The 15,943-nt window shown below is 33.6% G+C and overlaps 1 protein-coding gene across 1 annotated transcript in view; it reads right to left on the bottom strand.

The window, feature by feature from the left end:
• Positions 1 to 1,680: 1,680 nt before the first annotated feature.
• Znf804a (zinc finger protein 804A) overlaps positions 1,681 to 15,943 on the bottom strand; it is a 77,858-nt gene continuing 63,595 nt past the window's right edge. Inside the window, exons 3-4 of the mRNA XM_047543874.1 lie at positions 7,608 to 7,738; positions 1,681 to 5,348 (exon numbers count right to left, since the gene is read on the bottom strand). Of these exons, the coding sequence (XP_047399830.1) occupies positions 2,111 to 5,348; positions 7,608 to 7,738 (3,369 nt within the window). The 3' untranslated portion in view covers positions 1,681 to 2,110. The remainder of the gene's footprint in view (positions 5,349 to 7,607; positions 7,739 to 15,943) is intronic.

Genomic DNA, 15,943 nt, shown 5'->3' with positions numbered 1-15,943 from the left:
CATTCACATAATTTGAGAGAAAAAAGAAATAACAATATGGAGAAAGATGAGAAAACGCACATATACCCAAATTATGTCTACAATGAGATTGAAAAGAAAATAGATTAAGAAAAAAAAAGAATTAAAGGATAAAATAAGAGATAAGAAATGAACAACCAGAATAATAGTCAGAAGATGATGAAAAAAAAAAAAAGAGGGGAAATCTGCATATTTAAAGTCAATATCTTGGTTTGATTTTTTTAACAACAGAAGGAACAATTCTGCTTTGACAGACTAAAAACAAACTGGGTCAGCATTTCCCAGTAGATATTCCTTCTACTTTATCTTCAAAGATAGTTTCAAATATTTTGCTTGAGGAAAAATCATCTGTTCCAATTTAAGTTCCCATTTTTGGAACATATTATCATACAGCATTTGAAATGGAATTACTTCCTTACTATTTTTGTCTTCTTATTTGTCAATCATAAACTGGTGCAGTCTTTCACAAGCATTTTTCAAAAGAACATTTAAATCAATGATCATTATGGCAAGTATTCATGGAAGTAAATGGCCTAGATTCTCTCTCTGATTTCTGTTAAAATGGAATTCAATATTAATTTTTATGATATGGGAAATATTGTGTTCTAAATTATTAATATATTCCATTTCATATAGATTAGTGTTTCCTCATAATGAAATAACATTTCCTCCGAACAACTCTATTTCAAAGTTGCTCTCCCTTATGAGGGGCTCTGTTGAGCTCCCTGATGTTCAGATATATTACCCAGTTACCAGAATCCTCTAACATTTATACCTCATGAGGTGAGCCTAGTCTAGAAGGGAGATTTTTGTTATACTAAATTGCATGGTCTGGAGCAGGCAACCTTAGGAAAAGTGTAATATTTCCTAGTTTTCTAATGTATAATTATTAAAGTGTTGCACAATTAAGAAAAGAATACTGCAGAAGTAATTAAAAATGAAACAATTTGGAAAAGTGATGAAAATTCTTTCTAATTATTTTTTGTTGATTTTGGAAATGTGATAAAAATATAAGTACTAAAAAGATTTGCATGAGGATTATGTTCCCTCTATCCCACTTCCAGATTCCCAAATATATATGTTATGTTTATGTCATTCTCCCCAAGATGTTATTTAATGAATAGTGAATTGTTAGAATTAAAACAATCCATGCTAGTATTATATATTTCCTGTTATACTTGAAAATGAACATAATACATTCAAGAAATTTAACATTCAAAAATGTTATATGCACACTTATTTGGTTATTTGCAATTTCTATTTGAGAATTCCTGGGTGGATACTACATATTTCTCATGTTTTTGAGTTATTATCCCTTCAAATACTAATATTACCTTAACATATATTTTTCATGGCTTATTGTCTAATTAGAGGACTGAGAAATACAGTAAATTATAAACAATATTAGAATAAAGAGAAAAACAAATGGACCCTCTGATATACTTATTCTGATAGATCGTAACATCCAGGAATTGATAGAGCTTCAAAGATATTTTGTTGGGCCTAAGAGATTCAGAGACACAAGTGGACTCAAGAAACAACATAAATAGAACACATCCTGTTATTAACACTCTGAAAATAGTGAAAACCACCTAAAAACCAAAGTTTGATTTACTTAAATAGTTAACAAAAATTTATTGCAAGAGATATTTTTCACTGAATTTACAGTTTCAAGGAACATGGTACAAAACATAGTGCCATCAGCTTTGTCTAAACGTTAAATAGGTGCAAATACACAAAGATTAGAAATAAAAACCAGAAAGCATACTTTATAACATAAATTACAGTACTAGAAATATATTTTATGTACATTATACATACTCTTAAGACATCATTTTAATATACAGCATATATAGTATTGATTTTCAAACTATTCAGTGCTTTAATAATGTTATATATCAGAAACTTAAGAATTTATTTGCATCATTACACTTACAGTAAATGAATTGAAATCAATGAGGCCATATCTTGGCCAGTTTCTTTTTTTTTTTTTTTTCCACCAGTTATATATCCAATTATTCATTGAGAGGAACTCCCACACATAGAGCAATGGTTTTCATGTGAGTATTTTCTTTCCGGTTTATGGTAATGACTAGAAGAGGGGTTGCAGAGGGATGACAGCTGGGTGTGGGGAAAGCAGTGAAGGAAAGAGTGCATGGGGCAAAGGTGGGAAAGCCAGATGACTGGGGTGAAGAACTGAAGCTGGAATGATTGGCATCTGAGGAGGAGCAACAAAAGTTGGCTGGTTCCCAGGACAAAGCCTAGGTCCTACTGGTCTTACTGAGATCTGAGGTATAGATGTTCTGGCCAGAGCTGGGACTTGGGAAAGAAACTGTTGATGTGGTTGAAGCACTTTAAAGGTTCCTGCAGCTGCGGCTGCGGCTGCAGCTGCAGCAGCTGCAGCATGCTGCTGCAAAACAGTGTGATGGATAGTGGTAACAGAGGTAGAACATAAGGGCTGCTGCAAAGGCAAAGGCTGCAGAGGTGTGCTCGGGGGAGGGAGAGGAGCTGGAGGAAAGGTAAATTTGACCTTGTTGGCCAGCATGTTTGGCTGTATGATGTGCTGGTAGACCTCACATGGTAGATTTTTGAATTTGTCATGGTTCTCTAGTGGGATCAATAATGCTTGCTCGGGTAAAGCTAACGGAGCCAGGATTTGCTCTGTTGTTACAAAGGTATGACCACTGATATGTGCTTCCTTGAATGGTAGCGGTGGTTGTGTGTTAAGTATTCCTGAATTATAGCACAGCCAATCTGTTGATGCCTCATTCATCTTTCCTTGTGGAAGGGCCTCAGACAGTTCATAATGACAGAGGTATGATTTAGGCTGTGACTGTCTAAAGTTCCTTTCAATATTAGGTACCTTGAAAGGAATTTGCTTTTCATTTATATTTGCAGTCTCACTTCTTTCTTTGTGTTCAAGCAAAGTATTGCCAATTGCTTCTTTCGTTGGGGCACTAGCTACATAGACAGATGTGGTAGGAGCATTGGAAACCTCTGACAGTTCAGTAGAAGTGGCCTGTGCTACTAACTGCTCAGTTTCATCACTGGCTTCAGAAGGCAGGGGATTGCTAGGGTGCAAAACCAATTTGTTTTTTCCTTGGTCTGGTTCTTCTGAGTTCCTTTCAATATTTGCAACTTCTTGTGATTTTATTTCTTCCTTTTGTCCCTCACTTGTTAACCCATCTGGGTGACTTAAAGAACTCCTTTTCATGGAATAATCTGTATCTTCTTTGATTTCCAAAGTTTCACCTCCCATGTATAATTTGCTTCTTTTTCTCCTTTTTTTCTTTTTAGGCTTACAGGGAGCAATCGAAGCTCTTGCTGGCTTCAAAAGTTCTTCTGGTAAATAATTCTGTCGATTTAAACTTTCATCTGAAGAATAACAGTATGAATGTTGTCTACGTTTTCGATGGAATCTTTCTGATTCATTCATGAGGGAATTGTAAGCTCTCTTAACGGGCTGATTCTGACTCACGCACTCTGTGTTGTTTTGAAAAGCTGTGCATCTGTGATCCTGACTACAGCTTGACAGTCTGGATTTCCAACAGCAGTAAGTTCTGGAGTATGTTAAATTATGCTTCCCAGAATATATCATTGTTGGATGTGATTGTCCTTTTAAAAGTATTGTGTTCTTTTTGCAGTGGTTTTTAAAACTGATGGCATCACTGTTATTGTAGTCACTATTCCAGATTTTACACATTTCTTCATTTTCATTTAAGTATATAGACGATGATTTAGGCTTTTTTTCAGGTAACTGATATGAGTCTAATAATTGCCCTGCAATTACATACTGCCTTTCTGAAATTGGTTCCAGTGGATTTTTCCTAATTCTATCAGAATAACTATTTTCCATTTCCATTTTGCAGTAACTTTCTGATTCTTTGGTTTTCTGCCCATGATGATGCTGACATAACTTTCTCCTTTTTTTCTTTCTTCTACTTTTATGGAACCAATGTTCATGAGTATCTTTCAACCTTATTTTGTTGCATTTCTCATTCATAGTGTTATGCTTTATTTGATTTCTAGTAAAATTATATTTTTCTGTTTTCTTTGTCCCACAGGAAATATTTTTAGACCTCTGACCTATATTCTCATGTCTTTCAGAATCACAACTACTAGGAAGAGTATCATCAGTCAAAAGAGGAGTGACTTGTGTGTATTCAGTTTTGCTGCCATCAATTTCACAATCTGTAAGTTCTGTAAGAGATGTATCCTTGCATTCAGAAATTGATCTCTTGCAAAAGTCTTCTCCCTTCTGCTGAGAAGAAAGGTCATTTAAGGGGACCTTATTCTTATCTAGATTATTTTTTAATTTGGTGGACTTAAAGTCAAAACAGAGAGGATTGCAGCTATAGGAAATCGATGGCTCAGTATTTGTGTAAACCAGCATTTCTGATGGCCACTGAAGAACTGTTGATCCAAGTTTGTTGAGTACAGGTACAAATGGCTCCCATGGTCTTTTACATAGATCTATTTTTTTATGTAAGGTTATATTATCCTCTTTAGTATTTGAAGGGTCCACTGTCTCAGGATCATTTTTATTTTCAATTTCAATAGTGGATGCATCATTATTTTTAATGTTTTCCTCTGTGGTAGCTTGCACAGATTTGCAATCATTAGCCATTTCAAGAACTGTCGATTGGTTTCCTAACAATTCAGAACTATTATCACTCACAGGTATGTCTTCATTAATACTAACATCTTCCAGTGGTATTTGATCTGCTAATGGAACTGAATTTTGGCAATCATCTGCATTGGAAGTAAAAGGAAGTTGAAGCTGGCAAAATGAAGGTAATAATAATGGATCTTTTTCACTAGAAACTTCTTTTATCTCTTGAGTTTGAGCAGCTTCTTTCTCAGTGCTCATTGCCTCTGGTGGATGAAAAGAGTTAGTTTTCTCCTCAGAACTCAAAACTGCATCTGTTAGTGAAGATAGTTGAAGATGACAAGCACTGGGGACAAATCTACTTTTTCTGCTAAATTCTTTCTCCGCAGAGGCATCGTCATTGTATTCAGAAAAGGCTGCAGCTGAGGACTCCAGCTTCACAGATGCTTTCTTTGGAAATGCAAAAGAAAAGCCGATTTTGTGTCTGTGAATTCCCTGGGCTTGATCCCCAACTTGGTTATTTTTCTCTGTATAATTATTTGTGCTTTCTGGATCTGCAGCAACAGTGGTAACATCTTTAGTGTTTTCTTCACTGTGAATCAAAGTATATTTGAAATCATGCTGGTTATTAGCTGAATCCACAACTCTTTGAGATATTTCATTACAGTTTTCTTTCACAGTAACAGTTGTTGACTTGAACATGGGGCCACTTCCAGGAGCACTAGAAAAAGAAACCAAATGTATGGTAAATAGGATACTTTGAAGGAAGAAACCTCAAACTCTTAAATCTTAGAAATGTCATTAAATCTTTTTTTTCCAAATTTTTAAATCATTACAAGGACTACTTTCATGTGCTGCAATTGATTTCCACACTGTCACAGTCCCTCTTAGTTATTGGTTGTTGTTTGGGATAACTAGGAAATATGGTCTTATAATTACTCTTACAGCCAAAAAAAACCCAGCAATGTCTTGGATAGTACTATGCCCTCAAAGCATTATTTCTTGTCCAAGATTTTCTACCTCCACATCCTCTTTCAGTGACATTTTGTAGTGTTATAAAATTCTCTAAAGTAAAATTATTTTTTAATTCACAAATACTTAACTTTATTGGTATTATGTGAAAAATATGAAAGAAATTGAAAAATCACACAATCTTGACCTTAGAAATGCAATGCTGAGATTTTTATTCCACAACTCAGTTCAACCAGCATTCACTCAGAGCCTACCATGGCCCAAGTAGTTTGCTGTCATGCAAAGATATCTAAGAAATAGTGCTGACTGGATGACAGCTTTGAGTCTTCCAGAGTTGCTAGGCTCAATATTAAAATTATCCTGAAATTGTAAGTGACATCATAATATACAGTAATGCAGGGCAAAAGAAATGGCATTACACTATACCATAAAATAGTGAATGCTGATTTTAAAAATATATGTGGTCAGCACACAAATATTAGAAGTTTTTCCATCTTGTGCAGAATGTTCCAAGTTATTTTAAAATTTTAGTGTTTTAGAAGTTTAAATGACTAAACATTTATATTGGGATATTTTCTTTATTTAATCACTAATACAATGTACTCTTCTCTTGCCTCATCTGCTACTAGTAACAGTGACAATTGCTATTTGTACATCGTTAGAAGAACAGAGTTAATGAAAAAATCATGCCTGTTTGGGTGTGTATGGGGCTGTGCACGTGCATAATGTAAAAATGTATGTTCCATAATGAGGACAGTAATTTAGGTAAGAAATATTAGGGTTTTTTGTACATGTCTCGTCAATTCTATTTCCCTTAATATATTAGAATTTACCTTTGCAAATGCTACTTCTAGAACATTAAATCACATAAGTTCCATGGTTCTCTATAACATTAACTTCAAATGTTATAATTTTCCATTTATCCCTCCCCTCATGGAGTAAAAAAATACATCTGGTTTATATATATATAAACACACACATATATATATATGTGTGTGTGTGTGTGTATATATGATATTATATATATATGTGTGTGTATATATGACATTATATATATATGTGTGTGTGTACATATTATATATATGCAAAACATCTGGTTAGTTTATGATATATATGTATATATATTTTAGTAAAACATATCTGGTTAGTATATGTATATTTACAGTTCATAAAGGATTCTAAATATGTCCAAATTTTATTTTCATGAATTATTTTCTAAATCCAGCATGCCTAAAATTTTTTTGGTAAATCAGTAAATTTCATAACACTATTCAGTGTACAATAGATTTGTTATAAATAACTTTGTTATAGACAGTAACAAAAGAAGTTTTATTTATCAGGGGGGGGAAAAGCACACTATTAAAAGCGGTCTTCTTTTAATAACGTTGCCCTGCCTGGGATTGTGAGGTCTGTATTATGCTACTGTTCACATCTAACAGCTGCTCACTGTGAGAAGCAGGTCAAAGTTTAAGAGTCATGAACTTTTAACACTCCAGGTATAGTTTATTCACAGTGAAACTAATTTTGATCTGCTTCTGATGTGCATAGCATCTTCCTGACCTCTTTTTAAAATGTGAAAGAAAATTTCAAATAAATGTTCTCCAAAATTTCATTTAAAAATAAGATCCTCTTAAAACTCCCTTTGCAAACAAGGTCATAAGACAGTCTCTTACCCTCTTCTTCAATCAAATGTTTTGAATTTCACCAAGAAATAGGATAGCTTTCAATTCAGATAGCTTAAATGGAAGCATAATATGAATCTACTTTTTTATAAACTAAAATTATAGTAATTTTGGCATTTTATTGAAATGTGCATTAAACAGGTGTTTGCATAAAATTCAAATTCAAATTACTGTTTACAGCCTACAGAAGGTCATGAAAACATGTGTGCCTTATTCTGGGTACAGAAATAAATAGATTTGTGCCCTTTATTTCTAACTCCTCCAACCTTTTTTTTTTTTTTTTTGGTCATGTTTTAAGAAAACTTCACATTTCATTGCATACGCACCATACAGTTTCCTTTCTTAGCTCGGCCAGCTTGTGCAGGCGTTGAAGTGCCTTTTCCTGTTTTCTTTCATCTTTTCTGGATTTAGATGCTACATTTCGAGCAAATTCCCTTTGTTTCAGTTCTTTGAGCCTCTATTAAAAAAATGGAAATAATTAATAGCCTTTGGGTCTATGGCAATTTTAAAGTTCTATTGTTGGAATGCCTCATCAAAGGAAAACAATATTCATTACAACCCACTTTTTTTATTTTTAATTTTTTTAGTTGTAGGTGGACACAACATCCTCACTTTACTCATTTACTTTTATGTGGTGCTGAAGATTGAACCCAGCGCCCACATATGCCAGGCAAGAGCCCCGCCACTGAGCCACAACCCTAGCTCCTACAACCCACTTTTAACAAAAGTATTTTCTTCCACCTTGGCTTGTGAAAATGCACAAGCATATTGCTACATTACAGCAAAAGGTATAAGTTGAAAATGTAATTTTCTTCTCTTCATATTGATTGTTGTTTGCTAAGTTTCTCTGCGAAATTTAGATGAAGCATTTTATAGTCTTACAAACTCTTAAGTTTCATAGAAATTCAAATAACTACATATTTCAGTTATACATAATAAAATTCCTTATATTTTGATGTGCTGTATCCTAGAAAGTTATCTGGTCCTTCTAATATTTTCTAAGAGTAAATGTCTTATATTAATCCATAAGGCAAATTATGATGTGATATAAAGCAATACCTTTTCTCAAATATCAGGCACGTTTCCCAAATAACTCAAGACCTTGGAAGAAAATTAATATTGTTTTCTAAGGAATCTTGTTCCCTTGGGCAGTGTTTTTCATCTTTATTAAAGGAGCTTATTTTCTGTGTTGAATGTCAGAAAAAGAGTATATAGACTTGAATACAGCTGATAAATAGATATGTAGGTACTATGAGAGATCAAATTGGTCCCATACCCCAAATATTTTCACTGTGACCTTTCATGGAGATGATGTATAGCTATTAAAATGATTAAGGTAGCATTTTCCCCTGTTGTTTTATTTTGCTATGTCAGAGAGTATGATTCTAAGAGAATTAAGAAATACACTTGTCACATTTTAATGAAGTTATTGAATAAAGTTTTAATACATGTCTTGTACCTATAGACTGATGTGTACCAGGGACTTAGAATAATACCAGATATATAAAATTTCTGTTGAATAAATATTTGTAAGTTATTGTATAAATCGGTTATTTTATACAAATTAGGAATTTTCTCTTACTCTTAATAAAAATTAGTTATCCTGATTAAATAACATTAGACTCCTAGTGATCCTGGATTATAACTAGATTCTGATTGTATCACTTTCATAGAGCATAAACACAGTTTCAGTTTCAAATAATTTCTAATATCTTAATTGATGGGTTTTATAGAAGATGTATGTGTATATATACTTAAATCTGTATCATTTATCTACATATGTGTGATTATTGTAGGATTATTTTTAATTATATAAAGTTAATTTTGAGAAGCTCATTTCCATTGACACATTTGTACAAAAATATTTTTTGCAAAGTAGAATTTGACAGAGGATAAACCATGTCATAAATGTGTAAATTGTACAAACATGTCATATAAAGTAGAACTTTGATATCATTAGATTGATATGACTAATAAACTAGTTACAGCTTTATAATGTGTATAAATTAGTTTGATCTTAAAAACCAGATCTAGAATTAAAGTATAATAGGTCAAGAAAATTTTACTTCTCAATTTCAAGAATTCATAGTTTTAGTCATTTATATTTGTTAAAAACTTTACATAGACTCAACAGATAATTATTGAGCACCAGCAACAGATACTTCGTTAAATGTCTAAGATTTTTTAAATACTATTTTTAATAGTATTTTCAAATACTGTATTTAATAAAGCAGTACCTTTTATTATTTTAATAGTATTTAAATACTCTTTAAAATACTATTTTAATAGTATTCTTTAAATTACTTTTTATTTTTACAGACTGCAATTTGATTTATTGTACACAAATGGGGTATATCTTTTTGTTTCTATGTTGTGCATGATGTAGATTCACACCATTTGTGTAATCATACATGTACATAGGGTAATGATGTCTGTCTCGTTCCACCATTTTTCATACCCCTCTCCCTCTCATTTCCCTCTACATAATCTAAAGTTTCTCCATTCTTGTCTCACCCCCTACCCCCATTATATATTATCATCCACTTGTCAGGAGAGACATTCAGCCTTTGGTTTTTTGGGATTGACTTATTTCACTTAGCATGATATTCCCCAATTCCATCCATTTATCTACAAATGCCATAATGATATTCTTCTTTATGGCTGAATAATATTCCATTGTGATATATACCATAGTTTCTTTATTCATTCATCTGCTGAAGGGCATTTAGGTTGGTTCCACAATCTAGCTATTGTGAATTGAGCTGCTATAAATGTTGATGTGACTGTGTTACTGCAGTGTGCTAATTTTATGTCCTTTGTGTACAAACCAAGGAGTAGGATAACTGGGTCAAAAGTGGGTCCATTGCAATTATTCTGAGGATTCTCTACACTGCTTTCCAGAGTGGCTGTACCAATTTGGAACTCCACCAGCAATGTAAAAGTGTGCCTTTTTCTCATAGAAATAGAAAAAGCATTCATGAACTTCATCTGGAAGAATAAGAGACCTTGAATAGCCAAAACAAGTCTGAGCAGAAAAAGTGAAGCAGGAGTTATCACAATACCAGACCTTAAACTATACTACAGAGCAATAGTAACAAAAACTCCATGGTATTGGCACCAGAATAGACAGGCAGACCAATGGTACAGAACAGAAGACACACAGGCAAACCCACATTGATACAGTTACCTCATACTAGACAAAGGAACCAAAAACATACAATGGAAAAAAGATATTCTCTTCAACAAATGGTGCTGGGAAAACTGGAAATCCATATGCAGTAAAATGAAATTAAATCTCTATCTCTCACCCTGCACAAAACTCAACTCAAAATGGATCAAGGACTTAGGAATTAGATAGAGACCCTGCAACAAATAGAAGACAAAGTAGGCCCAAATCTTTATCATATTGGCTTAGGATCAGACTTCTTCAACAAGACTCCCAAAGCACAAGAAATGAAAGCAAGAATCAATAAATGGGATGGACTAAAACTAGAAAATTTTTTCTTAGCAAAGGATATAATCAATAATGTGAAAAGAGAGCCTACAGAGTGGAAGAAAACCCTTTCCATATGCACTTCAGATAGAGCACTAATTTCCAAAATTTATAAAGAACTTACAAAACTTTACATCCAAAATATAAACAATCAATAAATGGGCCAAGGAACTGGACAGACACTTTACAGAAGAAGATACACAGGCAATTAATAAATATATAAAATATTGTTCAACATCTCTAGTAATTAGAGAAATGCAAATTAAAACAAGTAAGATTTCATCTTACTCCAATTAGAATGGCTGTTATCAAAAACACAAACAATAATAGATGTTGGCACAGATGTGAGGAAAAAGGCACACTTTTACAATAGTATTTTTAAAATACTATTTTGTAAATGTACCTGCAGGCAAGTGCAAGTGTATTTAGGTACACTACGCAGAAATAAGAAGAGATCACACCCAGGAAATGTTAGCAATCCCTTTTTGAGATATTCGTACAGTGGTGCAGTACCTAAAAACAGACATGCTCTAAAAATACCAAGGAGTCCTACTTAGGAAAAGTGACATCTGAACTGAGTCTTGAACAATATTGTTGTATTAGTCTGAGGAAGAAAGGTTAGACATTGGAGATGGAAGGATATTATCAGGGAAAATAAACTGTTTTGTACAAACAGAAAGAAGAACATGCATTTTCTAACAAATATCTATGTAGAGAAATATGTCTAGGGTGGGGTATATGTGCAGAAGTGATAAGAATGGATAAATAATAGTGTAGTCAAATCATAGATCTTATCTGTTCCATTTCTATTATCACTCCTTTACTGAGAAGTACTCTTTGTCATTGCATGGAAGAGATATCCAATCAAGAGGGGTGACTAATTTGGTTGCAAGAAGAGGATGCTAAAGGAGAATTGTGAAAGAAAATAGAGGCTAGGTTTAGTAAAATAAGTACTTAAAAGAATTAGAGTGGCAAGTGATACGAAGTAAAAAAGTTGCAATACTAATGGAAGAGTTAATCATCAAAGAATCTTTTATAAAATAATATTTTGTTGGGAAGCTGTAGGCAACAAATAAGAAAGATAGACCTTAGAGTTTTTAATAAAAGTTAATTTCTGTAATATATACACATAAATACATGTATAATAAGTACAATACATGTAATAATAGAATGTTAAAATAAGTGAGTTTACATTTTATTAATAGAAGTACAATGCTTCTAATGAAAAGCGAAGCTTCCGTTCTGATGCAGGTATGTGAAATATCAAGACTTTCATGATTTACTCTTTCAGACTAACCACTATGATTTGAATTATTCTATTTGCTTCATTTGAATTAATGTAGTTGCATTGACACAGTAGATGACTATCAAGTTGCCAATTATCAAATACCAATACTGTTGTCTCAGCTGTAGCATGATTGACTTATGGACATATCTGGAGACCCTGCCTAAATGCTAATTTCAAAAACTGTGTGTTTAAAGTGCTAGTGTATAAAGATTGCAGAGGTTGTACAGAAGAGATGAGCTACACCCACTCAATCTTGCTAATCTTGATCATATTTGAACACATACTTCTCTTACTTTGTACTTCCTGATATTAGGATTAATCAGTTCATGTAATATTCAACTACAGAGTTTATAGACCTGACCAAATAATTTGGAGAGTGTTACGGCCATAATTTATGAGTTTTGATATCCTTTCTTATAAGTTTTTGTAGCAAAACAAAAGTCTACATCATAGTGTATATATAGAGATTAATTTTGAAATGTACACAATAGAAACTTAGCAAATTCTTTTAGGAATTTAAAATGGAAATAATATGGTTTGTTTCATGCAAATAAATAACACAAGACAATACCCATGAGGTTTATGGAGTGAGGTTTATGGAAATACCAATATTTCAAAAAGTTCCCCAGGAATTTATGGGGAATAACTCAAAAATGGGCTAAGGAAATAAGCAGACACTTCACAGAAGAAGATCTACACGTGATCAACAGATATAGGAAAAAATGCTCAATATCTCTAGTAATAAGAGAAATGCAATTCAAAACTACCCTAAGATTCCATCTCACCCCAATTCGAATGGTGATTATCAAGAATACAAGGAACAATAGGTGTTGGAGAGGATGTGGGGAAAAAGGTACACTCATACATTGCTGGTGGGGTTGCAAATTAGTGCAGTCACTCTGGAAAGCAGTGTGGAGATTCCTTAGTAAAGCTGGAATGGAACCACCATTTGACCCAGCTATCCCACTCCTTGGCCTATACCCAAAGGACCTAAAATTAGCATACTACAGTGATGCAGCCACATCAATGTTCATAGCTGCTCAATTCACAGGAGCTAGATTGCCCTTCAATTGATGAATGGATAAAGAAACTGTGGTGTATATACACAATGGAATATTACTCAGCTATAAAGAAGAATAAAATTATGGCTTTTTCAGGTAAATGGATACAGTTGGAGACTATCATGCTAAATGAGATAAGCCTATCCCAAAAAACCAATGACCAAATGATCTCTCTGATAATCAAATGATGATACATAATGGCAGGGGACAGGAGGGAAGCAAGAGTGGAGGACAGATAGATTGTAGAGTGGAAAAAGAGGGGTGGGAGGGGGTGGGGGGAAAGAAAAATAACAGAATGAGACAAATATCATTACCCTATGTAAATGTTTGATTACACATATGTTGCTACTCTACTTCGTGTACAACCAGAGAAACAACAATTATACCCCAATTGTGTACAATTAATCAAAATAAATAAATAAAAAGAAAGAAATTCTTAGTGATAAATACCAAGACAGGAATGTCAGTTAACCAGAATATTTAAAAATAAGAAAAAAAAAATTAAAAAGAAATTGTGTGAAAAGGTAGTCTAGTTGTTGTACTTCAAAACAAATTGTAATGAACCCTGACATATAATTTAATATATGCTTTGTAAATATGCATTTAGAAAATGGCAAAGCATAGCAAATAAATACTCTTCGATATGATATCTTCTTAGCAGGACTACTCTATTTTTCTCCTTGAATTACTATTATTTTTTCTTTAGAGAGAGAAAATGTCACCAGGGCAACAAAAGATATATCAACATTAGTCCTCAGATATGTTCTCCGCAAACCCATGAGGTTGGAAATGTGAAGATCCTGGTCTCAGGTTAGGACAAAGTTAAGAGACTGGCCAAAATGTAATCAATGTGAAGAGAAAGAGAGAAGGTGAGGGATAGTATAGATTCCAACCAACAAAAGAGAAAATATAAAACTTTATATTAGATCATCAGTTTGTGCTTAAACAGTCAGGTCAACTACATTGTGTTAAAATACAAGCCAAACTTCCATAAGCATTCTTGAATTGTAATCTTTTTATACCTGACCAATCACAAGACAGATTCCTATAAGTAGAAATTCTGGAGTAAATTATATGCATGTGATGTTTTTGAGACTTTTAATATTTTCCAAACAGTTGCTCAGAATTTTACACCATTTTTACACCACTCCCAACATATGTGAGTGTGTATCATACCCAACCTTGGGAAGCAACTCTTAATTTTTCTTAAGTGCTATATTGTTAACTTCTTGTCTATAATTCCTGTGTTTAATATGAAGATTGAAACATATCTTCTGGATCTCTTCATTTAGAATTAATGTTGCTTCTTAAAATGAATTAAGCAATATTATATACATTTCTTTGTTTTATTCTGAAAATCAATATGTAAGTAGACAAAGCTTATATTATGTTCCTCAGGTTTTTTTTTTTTTTTTTTTTTTGTCACTATATCCAAAATAACCTGACAAGAACAACTTACAGGAGAAAAGATTTATTTTTTTTGTCATAGTTTTAGAGGATTCAGTCCACAGTCCGCTGGCTCTAAGACAGAATCATGATAGAAGGGTGTGGTGGAGGAAAGCAGCTCAGCTCATGGCTGCCAGAAAGCAGAGAGAGACAGAAATAGAAAAACAAGCCAGGGACAGACACATTTCCCAAGGTCACTTCCCCAGTGACCTACTTCGCCCTGCCATGCCTCACCTGCCTATAGTTTCCACCACCTCCCAATACTTTATTCAAATTATTAATCCATTGAAAAGATTAATCCACTGAAGAGGTCAGATCCCTTGTGATCCAATCTTCTCACCTCTGGACACGGCTGTGTTGACTAACACATGAACTTTTGGGCGACACTCATATCCAAAACATAACAGTATTCATATTCAGAATCGAGAGAACAAAAGGTAAGCAACTTTTTCAAACTTGTCCAGAGTTATTGTAAGTGGTAGAATCCACCCTAGAGTCAGGATGTCCTGGATCATGACCTGTGGTTTATCTTCTATATTTACTCTGCTGAATGTTATTCAAGCTATCTCATATTTCCAGTCTGGGTGGTTTGACTGTGATGCCTGTATTCATTTACCTTTCATTGAATGGCTTCCTTTTTTTGGTCAGGTGCTATGCTAGCAGAGTTGCTGTGACAAAGGGGAAAGCAGTTCTGCCCTTTTTTATGGTATTTTCATCATAGTTGACAGAGAGAGATTAAAACAGATAAATATGTTAGTTGAATGAATAATAGATAATGAAAATGGATGTGGATAACACAAAGTTAAGCAGAGACAGTCACTAGGCATGCATGCGGTAAGAGAAAAAATAGCAATCTCAAAAACAGTGATTGGGAAAGGTTTATTACTTTTGTTTTTGTTTTGTTGTATTGTGTGTGTGTTTGTGTCTAACAAATCACCACAAATTCGCTATCTTAAAATAATCCACATTTATTATCTGCTAGTTTCTGTGGGTCAGTATGCCTATTCTGTGGGTCAGTATGCCTATTCTTTGACCAATAAAGATTTTTTTTGGACAGTATTTTCATCTGGAAACTTGTCAAGGAAAAAAAATCCTAGCATTTTGGGCAGAATTTATTTATGTCCTTGTTGTAGGACTGAGATCCTGGGCTTCCTACTGACCACCATTCAGGGCCACTCAGCAACTAGAGGCTGCCAGCAGTTTCTTGCTCAGGAGCTTTTTCACAAGCTCTTACCACAGAATAGAGGCTTCCAAGATTGCAGGAACAGCTCCTCTCCCAGTCTAGGATGAACTCATAAAATGTTATACATGAAGCAGCATAGCCAATGGTGTGGAAGTCTATCACTTTTTCGTATTTTATCCAGTTAGAAACAA

Source organism: Sciurus carolinensis, chromosome 3 (assembly GCF_902686445.1).
Source record: "Sciurus carolinensis chromosome 3, mSciCar1.2, whole genome shotgun sequence".
Lineage (NCBI taxonomy): Eukaryota > Metazoa > Chordata > Mammalia > Rodentia > Sciuridae > Sciurus > Sciurus carolinensis.
This window is presented reverse-complemented; position numbering and strand designations above follow the sequence as displayed.